Genomic DNA, 26,672 nt, shown 5'->3' on the forward strand with positions numbered 1-26,672 from the left:
GGAATGTGAATAAACGGCCGCTGGTTAGCGTTCTTCGGGTTTAGACCATTACACTTCCCCTTTTTTCTAGTGCCTGTTGACCCTTGGGTCAGTCGAGGAACCCTTGCGTGCTGGCGGCTGATGTTTGCACAGGTGTTTGTAGGAGCAGCGCTGCCCCGACCAAGCTGCAGCCCTGAGGGTGGTCGCCCTCAGGTCACGCCTGGGGTCTGTCAGCCTCAGGTGCTCGGTGAGCCTCCTGCAGACCCCACGGGAGATCCCACCGTGTGCACGAGCGAGGTGCCTTCAGGGGAGCGGAGCAGAACACACCGTGCTTACAGCCACACCGGGGCTTCTCTGGCGTGCAGAGCCGAGCAGCCTTTCAGCATCAACGCCCAGCCCCTGTGCTAAGCGAGATGTAGTAGAACGATCCATCTAGCCACCCTCTGAGGAGCCCTGGGTCTGTGGGTGGGTTACTTATTTAGGCAGCGCTGTTCCCACTGAGTGCTAGCGCTACCCTGGACTGAACAGTCCTTCTCTGAAGATCGAAGTAGGGACCACTGTGGTCTGAGCTGGAGAAGAGCTGTCTTCTTCTCGCCATTCTATTTCCTGGCAAAAATGTTTGACTTGAAACAGCAAATATTTCCTCACAGAAAGTGGCTGCTGTTACTTGAACTACTTTCTAATATATTTAGTATTCTGTATTTAGAGGTATAAAATGGTATATTTTTAGTAATCTCCAGGAAGCCTTGCTACAGAAAATGTACGATGTATTTATTTTTTCTTTTTTTTTAGGCTACATTTCTTGGTCTCTTTACCATGGTCTGCCACCGATGATCTATTACTTCCCCCTTCAGACGCTGGCACTCACGGGTTTAGAAGTTTTTGCAGTTGCCTTCTTTTCTCCATTACTGTTGATAATCGGTCCTTTTTGGAGGTTGGCTAACAATAAGTACATCCTAGCCCTTCTGAGACTGACTATGGTTGGTGAGTATGCACTGTAGTGACTTATAGATTCCATCTTGTTATCAAGGCATAACAATAAACGTTGCAAATTGTCTCAAGACTCAGAGGATTCTAGAAAGACACAGAAATAAGAAGTTCTTGCTCTCACGAACTTGGGCTTTTTTTTTCTCTTGAGCCTGTGGATACGGTCAGAGGAATTTTGTTTGCATCCGTTATGTTGGCTTTTAGACCTGTTCTGAATAATTCAAGGCAAATCTCATTTCACTTTTATTTCTAGAGGCTTTTAAATTAGTACAAGTCATGCCCAACAGGAAAAAGTTGTCAATATTGCATGGAGAAGAATAGAGCAGGTGTTTTTTGTATAGCAGTTCTGTGTCTCTGACAATGGCTAGAGATGAGGTGTTACAGAACAGCTTGGGGCTATGTAATATAAATGTAGTGTGCTGCAAGTGAAATGTTCTTTAATATATTTACTTTTGAAGCTCTGGAATATATGTTTTTTTTCTTCATTTAATGCATCTATATGCCTGTAGCGTATTGCTGGGGTTATAGACTCATTCTGAGTGTGAAATGACTCTCATGTTCCATCAGTTGCACAGGCAGAACATTTGATATTAAATTTAAGATACAACTTCCTCACAACCCATTGCACATGCCCCTTCCTAAGCCAAGACTTGCTGGAATTCCCTCTTTCCCTCTTTTGTCTTCAGCAAACTAGCACAAGTCTTATCTCTTGTTGATATTCTGGAAGTTTGTTGGGAGAAGATTTGGCAGCTACCTCCAAGTTCAGAAGCAGGTTATTGCTAATGAGTTTGCAACACCTGGATGAACTCAGAGGAGATGAGGGTATCCATCCTGCGTAGAGGGAAAATGCTGCTGCTAAGTGATGTCTTGCCTCTTCCTGAAGCAGCAGTTCCTGACTTCTCATTTATCAATGTAAGATGATAATCAGAGAATCACTTTCCGTATGATTTTCTTCTTTTATTGGTAGAAGACAGAACAGGATGATCTCTCTGCACGACTTTCTTTCTTTTCTAAGAATTCCCGTTTCTTATCTCTAGAAATTTGCTAGAATAGAACACAGCTTATTGGTGTCATCAGTTCAGATGAAGAGTAATTTCACCATGTTATTTTCATTTTCTGCTCTTTCCATCTTATCCATCCTAATACTTTTTTAGTTATGTTTTTAATAAGCTTTTCAGTGAGCAGTCTTCCACTTCACCTTTCCGCAGCAGTGCTCAGTGCATTGCTTTCTACAAAATCTGCTTTTAGAGCCTAGTAGCAACGTGTAAGCATTTCAAATTGCACCCTGCATTCCTTCAGATATCACAGTACTGCAAAATCTGCCGTGTTTATTTAAGATTAGTCCTTCAGATCATCTTGCTGCTCTTACTAGCTCACTTTGCCAAAAGAGATGGAAATTGCTTAAATGAGTGTAATTCTCATTCTGCTAAATAAAGAGCAGTGGTGCGTAAAGTCTGCTGGTTTATATGTTTGCTTACCTGCATCACGGGCTCCTGATGACACGAACTGTGAACGAGAAGCTAGCGCCTTTGGTAGTCATCTGGGGAAAGGATGTATTAGTGGAGATTGTCATGAGAGGACTCCAGAGCATGGGGAGGCTCGAGCTGTAAGCATCCTCAGTCAGGGCTAACTTGAGCATTGCTATACGCAGATGAGATCTCCCCTTCCTTCCTGCCTAGGGTATCTGAAGCCCACAGTGACCATGTCCTCCTGCTGTTTCCATCTCCCAAACACTCCTAATATTGCCATTGGCAACTCTACACCATATTCTCTACCAGCTCTGCTGTACTGTATTCACCTTTCCAGTTGCTCTACAGTGAGAGTCAGTATTTGGGGTATTTGGGGAAGATGTCAAAGCATGTTCTTCACCCTCTTTGTCCCTAGCAAGGAGTTCAGCAGCTAGTGGTAATTCTCACTCTTTACCAGAATATTTAGGACTTTTTTTTCAAAAAATGATTAAGACTTCCCTTTATCCATCATTATAGTTCACTTTCTTTTTATCTTTTCAGGAAGATTTATTTTCTCTGAAGCTTTTCTTTTGATTTCTGTATCCTTTCACACCACTTGACTTCATGTTCTATTTAAAAAACACAGCACAACAATAAACAAACTTTCTGGTAGCGTCCATTTGAATCTATGCCTCCAGATAACACATGGGGTAGATTTACATGTTTGGATAGATGTATGTACATTTTGGGTGTACTTGCTGAGCAGCCAAAGGTGTGTGCAATATAAGCAAGCAGACCCATGCTAGCGTTAATCCAGCTAGCGCAAATGACAAAAGATTTGAAGAGGCAGTTGTGGATTTCAGCACAAGGTAGCAAAAGAAATCTGTGTGCATTGTACATGCAAGCTGTGCTGAGGTCCATGCAAGCACGTCATTCACTACTCTTGGCTATTTCATTTTGACATCTTTGCTCTTAGCTTTGCATCTTTTGCTGTAAGCAGAATGAGGAAACAGACAGTTGGAGGATTCCTAGCACGCATTGCCAGGATCAGCAGCTCCATTTCTACCCTTCCTTGCTTAATGCCTCATGATGTTTGACTCATACTTTCTTAGCAAATGGCTGCTAGCAAATTACGTTGCTTCTCCTGCTGTTTGCTGCTAGTCAAATTTTGTCACCAGGCCAGAATTTGACACACCGACTGAGAAGTTACGAGAACGTGCATGACCCATAGTCACTTGGATTTTAAACCTGCTAGCTGAGTTTGAAACTGCCGATAAAGGTGAGGTCATTGTGCCTCGGGAAATGGGGGAGATACACACGCAGCATCTCCTTCAGGGGCTGGAGGAGTCACAGTTCTCAGTAACAAGATGGAACAGGCTCTGAAGCAAGATTCTGGGCCAGAGAAAGTCTTTTTCACACCAGTAAGACCAATGCTCTAGTAATCCCTATGCAATGTACGGTGGCTGCGCCTTTCTAAAAAGGATAAACCTCAAGTTTTATGGCTTTTGATTTATGTGCATGGTTCTTGTGCAAGTGCGTGGTTCTGGAATGTCTGTCTGCTTAGATACTTGACCATAAGTATGTAAATTAAGACATCACTGGAGTCTTGGATGATCTTTTTTTTTTTTTTTTCCTTCCTTTTTTTTTGTGGTAACTGCTATAATGTCACAGATACCCAGTTTCTGTCCAAACCTTTCTTTGGTTTGTTTAAAAGTACGTAGTGGCACGTGTTCTCACATGAATGGCGTAGCCATTCAAATTACAAACAAGATTGAACTAATGCACAAGAAATCCTTATTACCTGATCCCTACTGCCCATTAAAAGAACCACTGTGTGTGTGTGTTTGTTTGTAGGCAGCTTAGCATCGTACCAGGCACCAAATGCTCCGATTAGACTCCTCATCTTGTCTGCAGGTGTTTCTTCCTCGTTGCTGGTTCAAACAGTAACATGGTGGTCAGGAAACAGTTTACAAAGGTATTTCTTTTTATACTGATGGCGTGATAAATGACATCTCTCTGTCTTAAAAGGCGTGTTTTTTTCCCTCAAAAAGTAAGATCTTTTTTACCCTCAAATGCATCAGTATTCTACAACTGATTCTTATAGGTTCATCAGGATATGGGGCTTCATACTGGGCAAGATAATGCTGCTTGTTCTTCGCATCTGGTATACATCACTGAACCCAGTCTGGAGCTCGCAAGCTGCCAACACAGTCATACTCACACTTGGTTTTATAGCAGCGGTGGAGCGAATCTATTCAGGTAAGTGCATTGCAGCTAAGAAAGCAGTTATGAAAACATCCTAAAAGAAACCTACCCGTGTGTCCCTTTTTTCCTTCATTTTTTCCTCAGCAGTCTGTTTTTAGATGAGATGCACAAGCAGTATAGACTTTACAAACAACAGTGCTATCATCTTCCTGTAACATGGCAGAATCAGTGTCACAATTCCAACAAGCTGTAGTAAGTTGGAAATACCAACTAATTGCAGTATCAATAATGCAGTAGTAAAACAAACAGAGAAATAAGAGACCTATAAGAGAAATATTAGACCTATAAACCCAGGATGGATTATCCTTTCTCCAACAGAAAACATCTGTCGTGTCACTGTTATTTTCTTAATTCAGTCTGCTGTTTCAGTTTCTCTGCCAATGCATATTCTTCAACGGAGACAAGACAAAGAGGAAGAACAGCTAAAGTGGCAAAATAATCATAAAAAAAATGGAAGAGTGTGCTAGTTGTCCTGGTCAAAATTTGCCCAAGTTCTTGGAGTGTCTGGACAGTTACACAGCACTTGGGGCTGGCATAGGCTAGTTGTTTTCTTTAAAACTGTGAAGGTGGCGTTGCCAAGGAAGACAGCGAGGCTGGGTTGGTTAGTTAGGGCAGCTCATGTTAAATCCTCAGAAGTGCTTTCCTTCTCAGTATAACCTGAATGAATTAACTGAAAGGTAAAACCTTGTCTATGTGTAAGTGGGTATAAATTGTCATCGTGTGTATTGTTTGTAGACTTGTATTGCATGACACAAACTAAGCCTCCGCTTTCATAATAATTTAGAAAGGGAACCTACTGCAGGAAATTAGGAAGGGAATCTCTTATTCCTAGGTGACAAAAGAATGTCTGTGCAACTAAAGGCACTGCTTTCTCCTTAGATGAGTCTCAAGTGATCATCTCCTTAGATGATCTCAAGTGCATGGAAAAAGGAGAAGAGAAGGAAGGGAGTTTTCTGGCTTCTTTGGAAGTGTCGGGTTTTGTTCTTACCGGAGTTTAGAGTTTCAGAGAACAGAATCCTCTGAACGAATTCTAATAACTTTTCTGCTGATTTCCAAAGCCAATTTAACAATTTAAATTCCAGTAGTATGAAGGATAATCATGTGAATCATATGAGCAGGTTGCCATTTTTGTACACTTAAGGTCAGTAGCTTTTCCTGACAGACCTAGGGAGATATTTTTCTCTTACCGATTTTCATGAATGATCAGATAAGTTAGCTTTTGTGTCTGAGCCAGTAATTTTTTCTGGTAGTCTTGGCTATTTCTTTTTCTCAATAACCCTTTTTGTTCTGATTTGACACTTTGCTGAGCTATATTCCTATTCTTAATCTAGGTGGAGACAAGAGGAAACAAGAAGCAAACAATACTGGTAATGGAGTTAGAGAGATTGCTTCCCAGCCTAATTGGCTTTTGTCAGGAATCGCTTTTGGCAGCCTCATGTTTCTCACGGTGTGGATATTTGGCGAGGTCTCGCTAATTTCTAGATGGGCAGTAAGTGGGCATCCACATAGAGGTCCGGACCCTAATCCATATGGGTGAGTGCCTGGTTTTTGTTTGTTTGTTGGTTTATTTTTAATGATTTGAACAAAACAGTAATCAAAACCCAATGCCATAGTGGGTGACAAATTAAAACTCAGCCAGATCAATTAACTTTGCTTATTTTTGCCTAAAGGAAGAGGACAGACGTTAAATTACTTATGCATTAAATTACCATGCATTATTGGAAGGAGCTTTCTTACTAGGGAGAGAACGATGGTATAAAAATCTGTATAGAATAGAAGGTACTTCATGCAGAAGACTTGTGGATAGAGGACAAGGAGTATTCACTCAGTCCTTCCTTTTCCTTCATATTCCTTCTCGGTTTCAGATATTTCTAAGCATTGCATCTATACAAAAAAAAGAAAAATCTTAAAAGTTTTATGTTCCAGAATGATTTTTATTTCAACAATAATAAAACCTGATCTGCCACCCTGCAAAATGATTTTTAAATTAGGACTGAAGTTGAAGGGCTTATGAACGAGGTGTATATCCAACAGGCAGTAAATGAATCTAGCGGTTGTCTTCATTGGGAAGGCTGTACAAAATAATATACCTTGGAGATGCATGCAGATAAAAACCCAAAAACAACAAAACAAAAAGTGTGCAATATTAAAAGATATGCTTCTGTAGAAGTTTTAGGCATTAAGAATATAGTTTTAATGCTGTGAATTGCTCACTCACATTCCAAAATCTAGAAAGAGAGTAGATCAGTTATTCTGATATTCAAGTATGTGTAGCTGCAGGTGAGATAGTTCATAGTTTGGAATCAGCACTCACAAGAGCTGCTCAAGATTGCGAGCAATCTTACATGCTGCAGGGTTCGTATTTGAAGTGAAGAAAATGCTTCTGTTCAGAGGGGATTACCCCCTCTCACTTGATCTGAGGTTTTTTTTTTTCCTTTTGAACCCAGTACTTCAGTGATAAGCTTCTGCTGCTGAACACAGCTTGCTTATACACTGTGATAAACTGCCATTATTTTCTGGATGATTTTTACAGCCAGTTAAGGGGAACTAACGTGGGAGGGTGTGAGATGAAGGTATTTTGTGCTCAAATTGAGAACTATTTTAAATAAAAGGAGTATAGAATAATACCAACCATCCTCGCTTGTATGTCTGAAAGTTTCTTTTTGAATGTCAGGTGTTTATGAAATTATAGTAATGTGCAATTTCTTTTCCTTTTTTTTTTGTATCAGAGGTACAGTTCTGTTGGGCCTGGCTCATGGACTGATGCTTTCGTTTTGGAGTTGGTCTTCTGTTGCCAATTTTGCCTGGTTTCTTATAGGTAAGAGCAAATACAGAACAGAATTTTTGTTTCTATTACATTATTCATTTTAGTCATGCCCTCACACCCTACGCTGCTTGTCAGAAAAGTCCATCATTAATCAGAGCTTCCTTTTCTCTGTCACTGCCTGTAGCATCCCCATGTCCGCCCAGTTGACTAAAGGTTGCAGTCTAAATTTCCAGGCAATTGCAGAGCAGCATTGTTCTCTTCAGAATCCCCTGCTGAGGTTCTGTTCCCAGGAGCAGCATCTCAGTTCTCATCATCTGCATTGTGTAAGGCTACATCTAGGTTTCTAGGGTTGAGGGGACACAAACCTTTGATTCCACAGGAGGCACAGTAGCTTGTAGCATAAAGAGCAGTCCACATGAAGGCAGGCTTACAACCTGCTTCCTTAGTTGCCAAGACCTCCAGGCAGTAAAATAATATGAATATCGAAGCAGTTCTGCTGAAGTAATGTATTTGTGAATCAGTCTGCATACAGCGGGTCTTGGGTGATGGGAAAAGGGATCTGAGTGCTGGATCTAGACATTTGTTTTCAGTTGGAATGAATATATATGTCGTGGAGCAAGTCAGAGATGGAAATTGTTCTGCTCTTGACTGGTGGAGAAGTGTTTTTTTCCATACTTTCTCTGCATGGATAGATGTATGCAATTTGGTGTAATTTGTAGGCCCCTCTAAGAGAAGTTTACTGGTATAAATGCTGGTGTGGTTTTTTTTAAGTCTGATTTCTTTTTTTTTTGTCTTAGCTATTTTAGCTAATTGCTTTTGGATTTTTTTAACCAGAAGACAAGGCAGTACTTTCTACAAAGGTTTGGTAGTAATTGGGACCTCAAAATATGGAGTCCAAAGGACGTGATGCATTATGATTTGCTTTTTTCTCATTCACCTTCTCTTTTGGAGCATTCACTAGCTAACACTTTCAAATTATTCTCTGCAGCCTTGAAAACAAGGAATTTAATGCAAACTGCATTTCTCCTGGGACTACTTCTCTGTGGGAGCCAAAATCAAATATCAAATATTGGGAAAGTCTCAGTAAAGACACAAGAGTTTGGCAATGCTTAAACCATTGTTTGCCCTGATAATTTACCTTTAGGTGTAGGTGCTAGTCTTCAGAGATCTGTATTCAAATTGTAATATGGCTCTTGCTGATGTTCCTTTGCAGTCTTTTTGCTGCACTGTTGTCAGCTCAGGAAGCAAACTTGAAAAGAATGCAGCTCTGAGAAAAGTGAGAGGCTGTTTTTGGCTTTTGGGAGTAACTGTCCTTCTAGTGGTACAGCTCTCGTGTCTGCAAAGCACAGTTATATTTCACATACTTTTTTTTTTAAATCTTTCCTAGAGAGAATATTTAAAAGAAGAGCGCAGATAATATAGCTGACTCACTGTTCTTTTCTATCCCTTCACAGGTATAGCGTCTTCAGCTGGTCTCCTGTATTTGCAGACCTGGAGTGCTGCTGTTGCAGGCAACATTCTTGCTGTCTTTACGATGTGTGTGTGGCCTCAGCTGGCTGGACACTTTGTTAGCTGTCTGCATCCTGCAAAAGCCATGAGTACAGCCATGTTTGCCTATGTTCTTGAATTATTCTTCTGTGTATGGTGTACAGCTTATAAATTTGTTCCTGGAGGAATTTATGCCAGAGAAAGCTCCCATCTTCTTTTAGGTACATTCATGACTATGAACTACTAGTAATATGCTTGCTTTAGCCTCAGATGTTTAAAATGTGTCTAGTGTATAGTCTTTCTAAATGCTCAGCTCCTGTTTGATTTACTGAAGTAAGAGTTTCTATGAGAAAATTAATGAGACATGAAAAACAATCAAAACACACACACAAAAAACAAAAACCCAAACCAAAAACAGAAAGAAACAAAAACCCACTGCTTGTTTCTTTACTGTTAGAAATAGTTTAAAATGTGGGCAGAAAATGGAATTTAGTTGAGGGAAAATGAAAAAGTGAAAAGAAAGTCTGATAACTAAGTACACATCTGAGGAAGAAATGTGTTAATCAGTCACCCTAAAAATACGGCTGCCCTGCAATTCAGGGTGTGACTGCACCTGTGTGCTTGCTGCCTTTGATAGCAGCTTGGTACCTCAGGTAACAATGGGGTTGCTGGAAACTCAGGGGTTCAGGAGGGCTGTGAAACATTGCTGGGGCAGTAACATAATTCAGTGCATTTTTCAGCCCTGCTCTGAGGACCGAAGTGCAGCATCCTGCTGATCTAGCTAGGCTGCATCTGAGAGCTGGGCTTCATTTCCCTGTAACAGTGCCTTATGCTGTGTGGACATACCAGCAAGTTTGGAGGAACGTTGGTAGTCTTGCAGTGTCAGAAACATAGAATCATAGAATATCCCGAGTTGGAAGGGACCCATAAGGATCATCAAGTCCTTGCAGACAAAGAGGAGGGGGATGGGAGAAGAAAAGAAATTGTCAGGTATTTGCCAATGAGGAAGAACTGAGGTGAGCAAATATAAAGGTTTTAGCAAAATGTTCCCTTGATGAAGGTGGGGAGGCGGAAGTGAAACCAACCCTTTCTGGTTTTGTCTCCAAAATAACTTTCTTTAAAAGTATGAATGTGTTTCATTAGCATATTTCACCAATCATACTAAGACAATGCTAAACACTGTCTTGGGCAAACTGTGTGGCACATTTGAAAATGTGACACATCATCCTTTATTTTGTTCCGAACGGATTAAGGAATGCCGAGTTAGACTTGTTGCTTCAGTGGTTTCAGATTTCAGAAATGCCTTGGCAACCACTTTCCGTCAGTCCAGGTTCTTAGTTCGCGTGTAGTCCTTCACGTGTTACAGCAGTCACTCTGATTTCAGTTGGTTGTGTTGTGAGGAGTGCTCCATTACATGTATTGCAGTTTTCTGTGTTCTGAAAGCAATCTGGGTAGTCTGTAGAAAAGGCTGTCTCAGTTCATTTCATTTTATTTTTTGGAGTTATAGGAAGAAAACATGTGGTAGAGAAATGTCAGATGCTTTCTTGAATAATGCTTTTACAAAAGAAAAGCTATTACACAAAATCTCTCTCTGTCACTTCCTTTGAAATACACTGATGATTAAGTCACCTGGCTGGATCATGGGATAGTAACACAGAGATGGCCTTCTTTAACTTTCTCTTTGGCTAAAAGAAACTTGTGAGCTGACCCTATCTCGGCTGATGGCACTACATGAGCTTATTCAATCTGAGAATCCAATTTCTGGCTTTTGATGGCATCTCATTGCTATCAAAGATACACAAATTATACGATGAGGCTATGTATTTATTGCTGTGCTTCTTCCCTTACAGCCTGGCTTTCTGGCAAACTGCTTGTTTTCTTCTGCTTTCTTTCAGGTGCAAGTGTTATTTCTTGCTTTCTCCTCCTGTCCAATATCCTGCCTTTCTCTTGCCGCAGTCTGGGTAGGGAACTGCACTGGGAGAAGTGACAATGAAAGTAAGATCGTTCTGTTCAAAACTTCTGTGCTACTTCACTGTGATGTAACATAATGCTCGGGGTTGGATCCCTGGTTGTCTGTTGACTTGTGGCTTTGAAGTAGATTCCCTCTGAGAAAGGTTTGTTTGTGCCCACTTTTTTATTAGACTAGACCCAGCTTCCTGGTTTGCCCCTAACAGAGCAAGTAAGGGCCGTAAGAAAATAACGAGTAACAAATATTTTATCTTCAGCTATAACTCTGAAATAAAACATGACTTGTATCATGACACAAAGGTATAGAGGATGTAGACCGTTTCCAGAAGAGCTCTTAGCCAGTTTGTTAGGCTCCCACATTTTCTTTGCAGGTGATGGAATGCTTTAGCTCATAAGGATAAGAGGTCGTAATATTAGTCTGCACTACTCATGGAAAGGAAACTGTACCATCATGGTGCATTACTGGTGCATGAAGCCTTACTTGCTTTTAAAATATACCTATAGGTGGGCTTAGTCGTCTGTTCTTAAAAAGCACAGCTTCTTCTCTTGACTGTGGAGGAAACGAATACAAGATGCCGCCTCCTGTCCTGCTGTAGTCTGCTTACACTGTGTCAGAACAAACTGTTGAGCAATTGCTCTTGGAGTACCTGTATTAAAAACAGTTACTTTTATCTTGGTGACAAAGCAGTTAACTTGCAGAGTTAAGAGGCATCTAGAATCAACAATAAATATATATATATTTCATCAAGCTGTTGCTGTAAGAATTGTAATATATGTGTTATTTAAATGCTCTTGTCTGGATTAATTCTGGAAAACTTTGAAAGCACTGGGCTGATCTGAGAGCTGGAGCTGGCAGTGGGAGCCTGGAAGTACTTAGCATGTTCTGCCCGCTTTGCGCTAGCCTTTTTGGCCTAGAACCACAAAACTGTACTGCAGTGCTATTAAGATCAGCCTTTGTGTTAGCTGGCTAAATGTTCTGTGGAATAATGTGTAGAATAGGTGCTCAGTGGAGTTTAAATCCTCTCTTAGCTTTGAATTCTTCCTGCAGTGTTACTGTTTTGAAGTAATGTTTTTGAAATATTTGTCATTAGTGCCATGCTTAATGTCACAAGCCGATTTTGTTGGAAGCAGTGCTTGTGTCAGCAAGTGCTACAATGTAAATTAGAACTATTAATGTTCAAGTGCTGCAGGCATAGGTGAGGTGAATACTGACAATGATAAGTTAGATTGTCAATTAATCTCGTGTTGCCTGCATCACTACATTTAGTCTGGCATTTATCTGTTTGGGCTCTGACTGAATTGTCTTTGTTGGTGAAGCTGTAAGGTTGAATGTAACACAGCAGCTGGGAGTTTATAAATGATGTATATATAAGCAGTGTTTAATATGCTAAAACTCTATGAAAAAAACAACTAATGACATATTTTTACAGGTTTTATTATGTTATGCATTGGGCTAGACTTTCTAACAGGATCCAAGAAAAACCTTAGCTCCATTTTTGAAGTGAAAAGCAACCAAAAGCCACTGTTTAAAAGGAGTAAAAAATATATCAAACTACGTAAGTGTAATTTTTCTCCCTCTCATCCATGACTCTACGAATACTGCCTGAGGAAAAAGAGTACAGCAGTGCAGTGCTTTGCTCAGGTGTTTTAGAAAGGTGGGATTTGGTGCTAGTTCCAGAGGCAGACCTGAGGTCGGTATTGCCCAGGTTCTAGTCTCTCTGTATCTTGAGGTCTACTGCATGTGTACACAGAAGAAAGACTTGTCGGCCCATTCAGTATGTTGATTTGAGCTAGTCAGCCCTTTACAGAGCTGTGTTAGCTGGCTGGCAAGGGCCAGATATGGGTCCTGGATGGCCCAGGAGCTGCCCTTCTGTGGGAGGAGGCAGTCCTGCAAAGCTGATGGTGAATGACATCCCTACACCACCCTGATTCCCTGCTGGGCGTTCAGACCAGGCCCATCGTGAAACTTTTCTCATCTGCCCATGAAGTTTCCAGATAGTATGTTTCAGGTCTGATTTTGTTTTTCTTAGGTTTTGAAAAGAAACTAAAATATTTTGATTTCATTTTGGGTTTTAAACCTCTGGAATTCATCCAAGTGATGCTTTCAAGTATTTGGCTATGATTATTTGAACCTCAGATTTGTTTCCATTGTTAACTTTTTTTAAAGAAATCATGCAGCATTTTTCTGATCTGTTGATATTGTAAAGTTTGGTAAAAGAAAAAATGGCTTGTGGCTAGGGCATGATAACCCCACAGAGATCAGGATGCTGAAGGTTCAAGTTCCTGTATCTTTTTTTTTTCTTCTGTGATTTTGGATCAAATTGCCCATCATCATCTGTGTGCCTCATTTTACCTTGTTTGGAAAGTGGAGGCAGTCGTGCTCCCACTTTACAGGGCTGTTTCTGAAAGCTTTGTGAAGCTCTTTACCCTAAATACTCAAGGGCCAGAAGAATATCAAAGCACATGTTTGTGTATTACAGAAAATGTGAGCACCAGTGCTAGCGGTTTAAACGTTACTACACATAAAAAACATTACACAAAAGTGAGTAAATGCTTGAAAATATTGTCTGTGACAAAGCAGAGCCTTTGCTAAGCTAATTTTATGACATTACAACAGTAAGTCTTGTATTTCCCCATCATGCTCAGACTTGTATTTTTTTTCTCAGCTTCCCCTTTAAGCACCTTTTCATCTTACAGACTATGAAGTTGCTTAACATTTACTAATACAAAGGGCATGTCCTTTCTTCTGACATCATCCACAGTAAAATTTATTTAAATCTGACATAAAGTTGTTCCAGAAAACTTGCATAAAAATAATTACGTGTCTGTGTAAAGATTTGATGAAAGAACAAACTGGGGTTACTGAAGTCATTGTAGATTCTGTATGCCACCGTATAAATGAAATAACTGCAGAGGAATTTGATCATCAAATTACAGTGTGCCAAACGCTGACGGCTCGTAAGTGTCCACTGTGGTTATTTGGAAGGCTACAGGAGCAATGGGAAAGCTCTGAATTTGCATTCTGTGAAGCCACAGTGCCTTTCCAAGAACCCTCCAATGAGGGTACTTAAACAAGAACTGCCCTGGAGGTCTGGCAGGGATCATATCTTTCTGACATCTAGAGGCTTGTGAAGTACACTAAATTTTATTCCACACATTATGTTAATACAAAATAAAAGATGCATGCTACAGATGCATATCTTGAACACAGAGAGGGAAACACTGGAAAGTTTACATGATGAGCTTATCTCCTATGATGTCTTCTTCAATAGGTATGTTTTTTACACAAATATTCCAGGCAGTGTTGGTGTATTGTGTCTGCTCAGCCCCTTCTGTTCTGGAGAATGGAAGTGTGTATCTGCACATATACCGATATTCTTAAGTACACAACTTTGGAATGGTGTTATCGCTGCCATGTGTGGAAATTTAAATATATACTTTCCCCATTCTATGAGTAGCACACCTTAGAATGACCGTATATCCAGATCTGTTTAACTGCAATAACAACTTTGTTTCCTCTTACTTTAAAATAAACTTTTCCATGTTTCTCTCTTTCAAGTGTTGTGGCTGTTTGTTGGTGTTGGTTTGCTAGGATTGGGTCTACGTTATAAAACTTACGAGAAGAAGTTGGGCCAAGGGGTGAGTAGCATGTTTGTGAAAATGGTAACTTTCAAACGTACAGTGAAATGTGCTTTTGATATCTTAGGTTTGTTGGTTGTCTTTATACCAGTATCCAAATATTCAGCAGCAGTAATTCAGAAATGAATATGCAAAAAGTTCACTTTGTGAATTCATGCTGAATATAGGAAATGTTTGGGTCTTTGGAGGTTTGTTGTGCTGCTATGAAGGAAATAAAATCATTCTAGAACGCTGAGAGATTCTTGCCTCATACATTTGATTTGAATACTACTTTTATAAATTAGTTTATTTTAATTATATTCAAAACTGGACTGGTCAATGCCATTAGCAGCTTGATCTTGCATCAGAGAGGTATGCCCGGATAACTTCCTGAGGCCCTTTCCAGCTGAAAGTATTCTTTGTTTCCGTATTTATATGCGTAAGTCTGAACTGAACCTCTCTGACAAGTTGGTTGACCTAGATTAGACTAATTAAGGAAGTTGGATAAAAATCAGAAGATTCCAGTTTCCTATCTAGTAAAAAATCGAGTATCACAGAGATATTAACAATTAAGACGCTTCATGTTCACAAAGTTTAGCAATTAAGTTACTTATAAGTTGTCTGAGAGTGTTGTTTACATAGTTTGTAATTTTAACTCAAAATTAGAGCTGTTTTTATCAGACATAAATTAACCTTTCCATTCCATGACTTCGCTGTTGTAAAATTAAACTTTTGATGCAAGTGATTCAAATTATGAATTAAACTTGTTTTCTTTCGGTGATAGTCCAGAAATGGTCATTTGAAGCTTGCTCTTGACATGTTTTCCTGTTGGTAATCTCTTTCTTAGAGAAGTCTCTGATGACAAATGCAGGAAAAGATAAAGAAAAGATGATGAGAGCTGAGTAGAAAGTGTGTGTGTAAACAGTTGGCTTTCTTTTTAAAACTCATCGAGGATTGTAGTATAGAAAATGGGTAGTCACTCTTAGAAAGATGACAATATTCTTGGTCTTTTTTGTGTCCATATATTTACTGTTACTTGTACAAATTCATTTTAACTACAGTGACTTTTCTCCTCTTGATAACAGCACAGATTTTTCTCAGAAATGCCTAAAGACTTTTGTAATCTTGACAGCTTTATTTGGAAAATATGTTGGTTAAAATATCTCCTCTTGGGTGTCTTTTATGGCACCATGTATCTGACATTGTTGACTGCAAATATACAGTACATGGAAATCAAGTCATAATTAACTTTTTTTGCTCTTTCTTTTTTGAGGTTCCGAAAAGAGACTTCTCTGCTATGATCTGGCCTTTTCGATTTGCATATGACAATGAAGGATGGTCTAATCTGGAAGGATCAGCTAATTTGCTCAATCAGACAGGTAACTTTTTTCCCACTTAATTTATATATCAGAGGCTACATATGAAGAAACAGAGAGAAGCAAGAACACCTAGCTGGCTGAGTCTGTTCTTACATTAACACAAGATCTAGTGGTTTTCTCCTGAATTTATGAGCTATTCCAGTACAATCACTTCAGTTTAAAAGCTATTTACAGAGGCAGTCATTTTTTCTTAGATATTAAAGACGTTTTTGGTTGGTGGAAACACTTTACTGTATGTTTTTTGTTTGTTTGTTTTTTTGCTTGATTTTCATTGTGTTGTTTTCTCTTATATTGCTAATGAGTCACTTGTCTATACAGAAATACTTTGCATAAGTGAAATAATGATAGATAACCTTCCTTCAGGCATGGGCAGGCCTTTTCTAGCCGCTGGGTTCCTTCAGGGACTAGATGTCTTCCTGCACTTGGCAGCTAAATCTGTAGGAGAACCTGTCAGGTGGCAAAACAATACCTCAGTATGTAAACATGGAGGGACAGCAGTGCCCTGAGAAAGTGAGATGGCTGTGGGTAGTCTGCAATTCACTGGAGCTGGGAACCCTTCTGTTGCCATGCCTGTGTGCCGGTGCCAAGGTGCTGCAGGCTAACCAATTGCTGGGACAGCAGCAGCCTGCTTCCTCTTGCACATGAGCCTTTGGAGTGGAATAAGATTTGGCAGATGAAGGTAAATGCAGACGTACTGCGCAGTGCTTGTTCATTAAGTTGAAAGCAGTAGACACCCTACTGTGCTGTTGGGTGTACATACAGAATACCTAAATACCTAAATGCTTTTGAAATGCACCGAGCTATGTATGTGTAGGCCAGCTGTACAGTGCAGTCTCATGTGTGTCTGGTTATGTGGCAGGGAGGAGCTTTGGCATCCAAGCGTGAGGATGTCTCCATCAGGGGCTGCGTAGCCTGTGACAACTGGAAGTCTGGGCATCGGTTTGTTGCTGGTGTAAGACTGGTCCCAATTGACTCCTGAAGGACTTGTGGCCATCCCTGTGTAATCAAAAGGGAAATAGTGCATTCTCTAGTCATTTATGATTTGTGTTTATAGCTCATAGTTATAAATTTGTAAGGATTTCTTTTTTTTCCCCCTCATTTTAGGTGCAGATTTCATCACTATTCTGGAGAGCGATGCCTCTAAACCATTTATTGGGAACAACGATCCAACAATGTGGCTCGGAGAAAGACTAGGGTTTTACACAGATTTTGGTCCAAGCACAAGAGATCATACTTGGGGGTGAGTCACCTTTACGTGCACACTGACAGTAAATAAAAATAAATACTCCATTAAAACACGGACAAAGAATAATCGGAATAATAATCACCTTAATCACTTGCTGGGGCTTGTCTTTAAGAACTTGTTCTGACTCCCTAGCCTTACAACGCAATGCAGATGAGGGTTTCTCTTTGTTAAATGTGATCAATTCTTGATGCCTGTGCCTGCAAGCTACCTCGGTATTGGTGATGCAGAGTATGGCATCCTGGCCCTTAATGGAAGGTTGGAAGTTGGATTTGGAAGTGTGACATTCCAAATTATGTTTCTGATTCGCTTTTTTCGTCAGCTCTGAGAACTTTAGATTTCAGCCTTCAACGTGTGATAGCAGTTGGAAAATGTAACTGCACTCGGAGTAATTACAAATTTTGAATTCATTAAATTCAGCTTGGGAAGTGTAGTGGGAAACGGACATAGAAAGGCACATGTCTGTCTGACCAGAACTTTTGTGTCTGCTTTTACTTTAATGCTTGACCAACCACCAGTTGGATATCTTTGAATATTTTTGCAGTCTGGAAAATAGTGGCTTATGATGTGGTGGTTTTTAAGGGGGATTTGCAGATCTCTGTGGGAGGTGGAATTTCTAGTGAAGTTGCAATGGCTATTTTATTCTTCCTGTATGTGAGGAGAATTCAGTAACTTTCCTCTTCAAGAGCCTGTATCTTTAAGTGGTACTAAATGAGATTTTTTTTTCTGTACTATTTATGACCTATTCATATCACCTTTGTTACCAATTTCTTTTGGGGTGAGAATGAATTTGATAATGCTTTTTTAGATGTGTGATTAAGTAATGTTTTAGTCAAAAAAAATAAAATCTTAAGTTCAGAAAAATCCTCTAGAGATGGTTTGAATTCTTTTGGTCACATTTATCTGCTTAGTTCAGATTAGCTATGTTTATGAACTACAAAAAGTAACTTTTTCCTTCTTTTCATGTAGTATTATGGCACTGTCAAGGTATCCAATTGTAAAATCTACCCACCACCTTCTTCCATCTCCAGAGGGAGAGATTGCACCTGCCATCTCCATGACTGTCAACTTCACAGGGAAACTGGTTGATTTTGTTGTTGCTCACTTTGGAAATGAAGAGTGGGTATTCTATTTATTTATCTCCCGTTATGTATGTCGTGCAAAGTTAAACATAATTGTCATCAACTTCTGGGGTTTCTTTTGTATTCTTTAAAATCTGCTATAATACTGGTTATAGCAATACACATCGGAAAAAATACTGTGATCTAACTAGCGGTTAGAAATTTTAAAGCCTTTTTTTAAGGGATGAATGTGTCTTGCAAAACTTGGCTGAGCTCTATATCCAAGTTAGTAGAGATATGAAGAAAATACTGTTCTGCAAAAACAGGAGCAGGGCTACTGATACATCTCAGGCACGAGAGCATCCTTCTGACTTTCTGCATCCGTTATATTCCACAATGAGTGCAGATAGTTATGGATAGCTAGCAGTAATGGACAACTGATATTTATTGAAATAAAAAGTAACAATTCTGAAGCCTCCAAGAAAGGACAGTGTCTAAACAACAACAAAAATATACATTCAGTGTCTTTCTGACTATATGAAACTGGAAATATAAAATCTGATCTCTGGATTTGGAAATAAAGAATTATTTTATCAGTAACTCAAATATGTGATGAAAAGGACTAAGGTGTATCTTTCAGTTCTTTACTTTAAAGCAATGTCTGAGTTATTGTGTAATGAATATTAATAAGGGATAGTTTTGCGATGCTCCATGTAGTTGTATTTTCTATTTGCTGCAATATCTGAAATTATGTTTCTGTCATTTGTTTTAAATTTGTTTTAATTTACGGAGAGACAAATTTATGGATTGGGTGCAGAGTATAATACACAAAGAAGCTGCTCAGAAAGCAGTAGGAATTCTCATTATCCCATACCAAGCTTCCTCCTTCCTTTTTCTTTTGTGGAAGCTGTGCTGCAAGCATGCAAATTGTTTATAGATCTCCCTTTTACTAAGCATATGTAATTGTCAGGAACCACTCCCAATCTGAACTCTACAAAGAAATTCCATTCTGTGTTTCACGCAGATGATTGGACTTGCCTCTCTGAAAAACTGTTTGTCAAAGCATAAGAAAATAGCTCTGTATTCCCCTCTCATGGAGAGCTAAGATAAAGATGAAGGAGAAAATAGGAGGAGACACTTGGGAAACAAGCACAAATTAGATTGTGTTTTGAGATTAATGGATTTTATAATTAAATGCCATATACAACTGCTTGTTTTTCATCTGTCATTGCTGCTTAGAATGACGTAAACTAAGATACTAGATAACTGGGGATTTTTTTAAGACTGTTTCTAAAACGTGGGAATATGTCAATGGTGTCCTTTAAAAGAACCCATCTTCTCGAGAGGCATGTCTAGAAGGAGCAGCTAGCTGAGCAGGCAACTTTACACATACCTAAGTCAGGCTTCTGTTGAAATGGTCTTTATCTCCTCTCCACCAGCTCCTTCTCTCTTATTCGTTTGGCCCACTCAGAAGTACTGCTATTTAAAAGCACAGTATTTCAGCCCGTCTTCTCAACTTGCTGTCTCAATGCTCTGTAGCCCAATCTACCAAAATATAGAAGAGAACATGCTTTGTGCAACTGTTTAAAGTTATTAACATGCAGAATCATGGAAAGAGAAGCATCTTTGCATTATATTATGACAAATCCAAGGACAGGAACTGGATTTCGGTGCAGTATTCATCCTACCAGGCTCCTCTTATGCTGTCACTTTTGGTCATGTTGGAACTGTTGTGTAAATCTTGTTAAAAAGATGGAGAATACCTGGCAAATATTCTAAGCGTTAATGGGATGACATAGCTCTTAAGTTATATCTCATAAATCACGTGACTCAGACTGTAAGACTACTTTTTACCATGATCTGTCCATCATAAAAGTAAAAGGTTTTGTTGGCATATGAACTCTTTATTATGCAGCAGACAGTCTGTACTAGCACAATTACATTTCAAGTGCAGGCAGTGACAAAGCCTCAGATAACCAAAAGAACTCACATTTCCTAGTAATGAGATAGGTATTAAAAAACAAAACAGTAATAGAAAAAGTTGATAGTATAATGGTTAGGAAGAGAACCGTGATTACATCCACCGCTACCATGTGGCTTTTATTCAACATGGTGATCATCTGGAATCGGCAAGCTTTCTGTTAACTTTCATATTCTCTAATACTGGGGAATAAAAACGGTGTCAGACTCATTTCTGGTGTGCTATGATATAGCAGACAGAATCTGGGCTTAAATACATGTGTATTAAAGTCTTTCCCAATTCTTTCAGAGAGGACTTGGACAGAAAACTTCAGGCCATAGCTGTTTCAAAGTTGTTGAAGACTAGTGCTAAGCAAATTGTATTTCTAGGATACATCACTTCAGCTCCTGGATCCAGAGATTATACGGAATTAATAGAAAATGGAAATGTCCAGGTAATATAAAAATAGTGCTTCTTTCAACAGTGAGAGATAATGTATATTTAAACATTCAATTTAATGTTGCAGTGTGGTAGCTTAGACACACAAGAAGATGCACGCAGATTTTCAGATACAGTCTTCAGCTACCTCATGAAGTGCTGTAGAGAAGATGGAGTTATGCGGTGAAAAGACAAGAGGCAATGGACTTCAGCTGCCATGAGGGAAATATCAATTAGATGGTAGAAGAACAAATCACAATGAGGATTGTCAAGCATGAGAAGAGGGGCCCAGGGAATTTGTTAAATCTCTGTCCTTGGACATCTTAAAAGCTTGGCTGCATAAGGCCCTGAGTAACCTGCTCAAAGTTACTTTGAGCGTACGGTTGTGAGGGGGTGACCTCAAAAGGTCTCTTCCAACCTGTAATTCTGTGATTGTTTTGTTTTAAAGCAGTTCTGCAATTTGGCTGTCTGTCAGAAGGTCTAAAAAGTCTAATCTGTCTGTGTCTAGCATAGTGGTTTTTTTCCTTTCTACCTTGCTATCACATTTTAGGCAAAACATTTTTCTACACCAGGTTTGTACACTGGTTCTGTAACTGATTTAAAGCCTAACCATAGGGAGAGCTTGTCTTGTTTGACTTTTTTTTTTCTTTCACTCATAGGATATTGACAATACAGATCGTGACAGGTGGTGTAGCTATATTATGTATCGTGGAGTAATAAGGTATGTTAAAGAGGAGCATTTAGAAATTTAAGTATCTTTATGACAATAAATTTTACACCTTGCTGTAGGTAATTGTGTAAGAGTCTTACATCCCTTAACAAATGTGTATGGAGAGTTAGGTATCTTACGAAATAATGTGAAACACTGATCTCAAAAATAATTGGTGTACTTCCAAATATAATTAGCAAAGGCAGTGTTAGAGTTTCACCCTTCTGTGTCAAAAGCCTTCAGACCTAAACTGCTTTGGTAATATAAAAATACTTTTTCTCCAAGATCCAAGCTCTGGCTTTGCAGCATCACTCTAAAATGTGAAGGCTAAGCCCTAATTTGTATGTGACACAGAAGATACAAATTATAAACTATGATTGTAGGGTTCGTTCAAGCAAAATGCTGATCTAATCGAACCAAGATTTATGCTGGATTTAGTGGAAATTTTAACCTTGTAAACCCATATCGGAGCACTTTCCTCTGCTGGGACCTATGCACTCCACGTCTTGTAAATACCAAGCTCCTTGTAAATCATTCTCTTGGTGATGTATGTACCAGAATGTAATTAAGCTCATTCCAAATTAACTATGTAAATTCTGCAGTGTTAACAGGAGTAAACCTGGTAAACTAGATAGCTGCCTTAAGTAACTGTATTGAGTAGAAATACCCCACCATTCGCAATCTCATTTTATTAGTTGTTCATGTTGCTCATGCTTGAATTCCTATCTGGAATTTCAGAATCTCTTCAGTGAAGTTGGTGAGCTTACAGGAGTATGCATATTCTAAAACTGTGATTTTAAAACTGAAAAGTTTTAAAACTGAAAAACTGATTAAGGTCCTATACTTAGAATTTGTTGTCAAGAACTAAAACTTTCCCAGTTTTTCTGTTTGTGACATTGTGTTATGATGCACATGTTTATGGAGCACGATAAATTAAATAATAAGATTGGGAAAAAGTGACATGAATTAAGAATGTGTCGAGACTGCCATGAATTATTCTTCAAGCTAACTCATCTTGAATCTGACAGGTTGGGCTATGCCCGCATATCTCACGCTGGTTTAAGTGATTCAGAAGTCCAGATGGCCAAATTTAGGATCCCAGATGATTTAGATAACTATGTTGATAATGACAGAATTGTTACTGATCCCAGCCAAGTTCCCGAGGACACCCATTTCAATCCCAGGTCAGTACATCTCATAAGAAGTTAAGGAGATGATGCACATGACATCTAGGAACAAAGTAGTTCTCAAAGTGGGAGGTACTGGTCCGTACCAAATTAGGAGGCAATGACTTCTGATTTGTAATTCGATTTTTACCATTAACCTGGCATGTGCCTTGGGAAAATCCGTCTGCTGCGTTGCACCGTAAATTGAAGGTAATGTTTATTTCACCCAGATAATTAATTTCTGAGATTGTTTGATAGGGACATTTGCCAAGTGGTGTGGTAACTCTTTTTATAGATGATGAGAGATCTCCCACGTTTCTCAGCACTTTGAGGATCAGGAGCATAAAATACTACTATTTAGAACACAAAATACAATATATGTGTTAAAATACTTATGCAAAGAGTAGTTAAAATATACTGTATAACTAGAGCAAATGTCAAACCGAATGCCTGATGCAGTTTGTTACTTTTGTCCAGAAGAGAAAAGGACGAGGTTTTAAGCTGATGTTATTTTTCTACTGGCATTGCATAACTAAGAAACATGGAGAAAGATGTTTATTTTGGATCAAATATCAGCGGAGAGCCATGGGGTTTGAGATGGATGTTGCCACAGAATGACAATTTCCAACAATGCTGAACTTACTAAGTTAACTTGTTTCTACTTTACACAGTACAGAATATATATAATATATATGTTTTATATGCACTAACAGTTGAACTTACTTTTTGTTAACCACTCAGTCACTGGCTTCCTGCCTAAGCAGGGATTTGCCTAGTCTTTTCCACATGATGAAACTTGCCCAAAGTTAGAATTACACTTTCGAATTTTTCAAAGTTGATTTCAGCACAGACTATTTTTTTTTGGTCCTGATTTCTTTATGGCTGCCTGTAAGCAGAAAAAAATGGTAGTCTTTAGGAATAAGTTTAACTTTTTCCCATTGTAGTTCATTTGAAGCACAATGGTACTATTTCTACACGTTACTTAGCACTGATATTTTGTGTAAGTACTACATTTTACTTTTATAAATCCATCTACTGTAATAGGCAGTGGTCAAAATCTTCAGGTTTAAATACAGCATGAAAAAATACAATTTTCACCATAATTTTCAAAGAAAAATCTGTGATATTAACAGTAGAGCTGAGTATTTGGATACTGTGGAGAGCAAAACACTATCTCAGTGGAAAAAAAATATAGAGCATAGGATTTTACTGGATAAAAGCCCCCCTTACCTTTGTCAGCTGGAGTTCCATTTATAGAGCACCCATAGCATTAATCCAATCAGTGTAATTAAATGTCTCCATCCTCGGAGACCTCAAGCTAGTTATCTGACATAGATTATGATTTATATGTAAGTAGGATTATGGTCTATTTCTGAAACAAGCTATCTAGAACATTAAGAAGAAGTATTAATTATACTACAGAAGTGCGTGACTTGACTGTGTGGGTTAAATCATATTGTAATGATTTTGCTTTCTTGAATATTTTTCTTAGGTTTGGATCTTACAAAGATGGACATAATTATGAGCTTATTCATCACTTTCATATGAGCACTCCTAAATATTTTAAACGAACGAATTAGAATGAGAAAATAACATATCACTGGGACCAGCAAAGGTTTGTTGTTTGAAACTGAACTAGCAGCCAAAAAGACTACATTGTTTAAGAAGGAGGAACTCCCATGCTGTATAACACTGAACTTCTGTGTCATAGCTGGTGACTCTTCTTTAATGAGTTGTCATCACTGTAAGAGAGGGAAGTTGCAAACATTTTGATAAACTGGTATCCACCTGGGCCAGACATCTGTTTTGTATGCATCCAAGCAGGGGTGGGAGGTTGATTTGGAATAACTTCCTCAATTTTACTGAACGTATCCTATACTGTACTTTTTCAGAGTTAAACGGACCTATCCATTTCAGATATGACCCCTTTCCTCTCCTGGTAGCTCCTTGGAAAAAATACATGCAAAAACTATGTTTGAACAAGAGTGTGCACTTTTGACTTGAATCTGCTGCTGAACCATATTTTATTCTTAAAGAAATTTGGTTTTATAGAACAATTTGCAGACGATTGATATTTATAGTATTGGTGAAAAGGCTGTGACTCTTACAAACTAACAAAATATTAGACTCTGCAATGTTTTTACAAAGAGCATAAAGTATTTCTGCATAACTATTGTTTATGACCCATGGGCACACTGCAGAAGAATTTATTTAAAAACTCCTGCTTACAATGACAAGGTTTCTGTGAAGAGACAAAAGCTGATTGTAATTTTTATTTCTTGCACTTCCAGCAGTTTTCTTTTGCAAATGCCAGTAGCCCTGGTCTCTCCCTTCTCACAGCCTGCATCAGCCGCTGGTGCTGGCACCAGCATTGCACAGTGGTGCTGAGTAACCCCACTTCTTTACTGTATGCACCGATGCTAGCTCTGACTTACGTCCAGCCACAGGTTTGCCTTTCCACAGCATGTACAAAACATAACATTAACTTGCCACATTACTTAATATTTTCCACAGGCTGACTCTACAAATAGCTTGTAACATGAACAGTTTATTCATGTGAGATGCAGGAAATAGTATTCATAAACATAAAAGCTTGAAACCTTTTATTTTATTTTATTTTTAAATGATTAAAAAAATAGAATCAGGGCATTTTTCAAGAAGTCAGACACCAAAGCACAAGTTGTGGTAATGGATCAGGCTATACATCATCTCTGTGTGTAATCTTCAAAGTCAGTGTGCATACTTGAATGGATTTTCAACTTTCACAGGATTTAGAAATGTTCTCCTCTTCCTGAAAGCTGAAGTTAAAATATTCTGTTCCTTTGAGTAACGTAATGTTGGTGGATCTGTACCTCATAATGTCCACATATCCCACTGTATGCAAATGTAATAAGTATCAATTATATGTCGGCATTTGGATTACTTTCTCAGAATGACTAAGAGAAACTATGACCATGAGCTGTATGTATACTGCTAAAGCTAAACCTACTCTTGATTTGTCCTTGAATCTGCATTGTCCTAACCCCCTGTCTCTGCCTGGTTTAGAAAACAGTGCAGTCCACCTCTTAGTCGCAATCGCTATGTCTCAAACTATGAAAGAAATGTGCTAGAACAGGTCTTGCTGCAGGGGCATGTGACTAGTCCTGTTGTTGTCTAATCCCACTCTTCATTTCAACTTTCAAAAGGTACTGTGTTATGAAATAAAAACCTCTGTGGATATCTTACACTGTACGTTCAGAGACATGAAAAAATAAAATGTATAAAATAGTCATGTTTTATTTTCTGAATGTTTGAACTTTTCCTGGCCGTAAAAGGTCTAGTTTATGAGTCTGACTTCTGAATAATTTGTATTCCGTTGTACTTCTAGTTCCATCCTCCCTGGCATTCTGTGCACATTAGTTAAAGTTTCCGGGAACATAAAGGAAGAGACATCATTTCATCAGGAGCCTAACAATGAGTACCTCCGAATAACAAGGACTCTATGTAACTTGTAAGAGAGCAACTTTTGAGAGTAATTGTACTGGATTCTTCAGCAGGGTGGAGACTCAAGAATCCTCTTACAAATGTTCCCACTTTGAGCCCTCGAGGGGGAATGGGCTAAAGTTGCACCAGGGGAGGTTTAGGTTGGATATTAGGAAGAACTTCTTTACTGAAAGGGTTGTTAGGCATTGGAATAGGCTGCCCAGGGAAGTGGTTGAGTCACCATCCCTGGAGGTCTTTAAGAGACGTTTAGATGTAGAGCTTAGTGATACGGTTTAGTGAAGGACTTGTTAGTGTTAGGTCAGAGGTTGGACTAGGGGATCTTGGAGGTCTCTTCCAACCTGGATGATTCTGTGACCCAGACATTTCTGTGTCTGGTAAGCTCAGCTTCAGAAGCAGTGGCCCAAGTGTTGTCACAGAGCACTCTGAGACCTGGGAGCTGCAGCTCAAAACTCTTGATCTAAAAAGTACCTGATTTTTTTTATTTCCCATTTTCAAAAGGGGTGTTGCAGCTACAAGCTTATTCAACAGAAGTTGGGCACACCCTTCAGTTGAACAGCAGTTGACGTTACTGAAACAAGCTGGGTGCAGCTTAAGTGTGCAGGTGAGAGCAGCTCCCACATATCTATCTCATGGAAACAGAATACGGAAAACATTCAGGGTCCTCTGCTTACAGGGAGGGAGGGACCTTTGTGGCCCCAAACAAAAGTGCTGCT

The 26,672-nt window shown here is 39.1% G+C and overlaps 1 protein-coding gene across 4 annotated transcripts in view; it reads left to right on the plus strand.

Annotated features, from left to right (window-relative positions):
- Nucleotides 1–25,743, plus strand: part of CWH43 (cell wall biogenesis 43 C-terminal homolog) — a 30,959-nt gene extending 5,216 nt beyond the window's left edge. For all 4 annotated transcript variants that reach the window (XM_048049960.2, XM_048049961.2, XM_048049962.2 and 1 more), the window contains 15 exons: nt 772–963; nt 4,269–4,389; nt 4,519–4,673; nt 6,011–6,212; nt 7,409–7,497; nt 8,901–9,155; nt 12,333–12,458; nt 14,462–14,541; nt 15,794–15,899; nt 17,004–17,139; nt 18,112–18,261; nt 20,473–20,617; nt 21,261–21,322; nt 22,339–22,494; nt 23,969–25,743. In XM_048049960.2, the coding sequence (XP_047905917.2) occupies nt 772–963; nt 4,269–4,389; nt 4,519–4,673; nt 6,011–6,212; nt 7,409–7,497; nt 8,901–9,155; nt 12,333–12,458; nt 14,462–14,541; nt 15,794–15,899; nt 17,004–17,139; nt 18,112–18,261; nt 20,473–20,617; nt 21,261–21,322; nt 22,339–22,494; nt 23,969–24,056 (2,063 nt within the window). In that variant the 3' untranslated portion in view covers nt 24,057–25,743. The remainder of the gene's footprint in view (nt 1–771; nt 964–4,268; nt 4,390–4,518; nt 4,674–6,010; nt 6,213–7,408; nt 7,498–8,900; nt 9,156–12,332; nt 12,459–14,461; nt 14,542–15,793; nt 15,900–17,003; nt 17,140–18,111; nt 18,262–20,472; nt 20,618–21,260; nt 21,323–22,338; nt 22,495–23,968) is intronic.
- The last annotated feature ends 929 nt before the right edge of the window (nt 25,744–26,672 follow it).

Source organism: Anser cygnoides, chromosome 4, assembly GCF_040182565.1.
Source record: "Anser cygnoides isolate HZ-2024a breed goose chromosome 4, Taihu_goose_T2T_genome, whole genome shotgun sequence".
NCBI classification, from domain to species: Eukaryota; Metazoa; Chordata; class Aves; order Anseriformes; family Anatidae; genus Anser; species Anser cygnoides.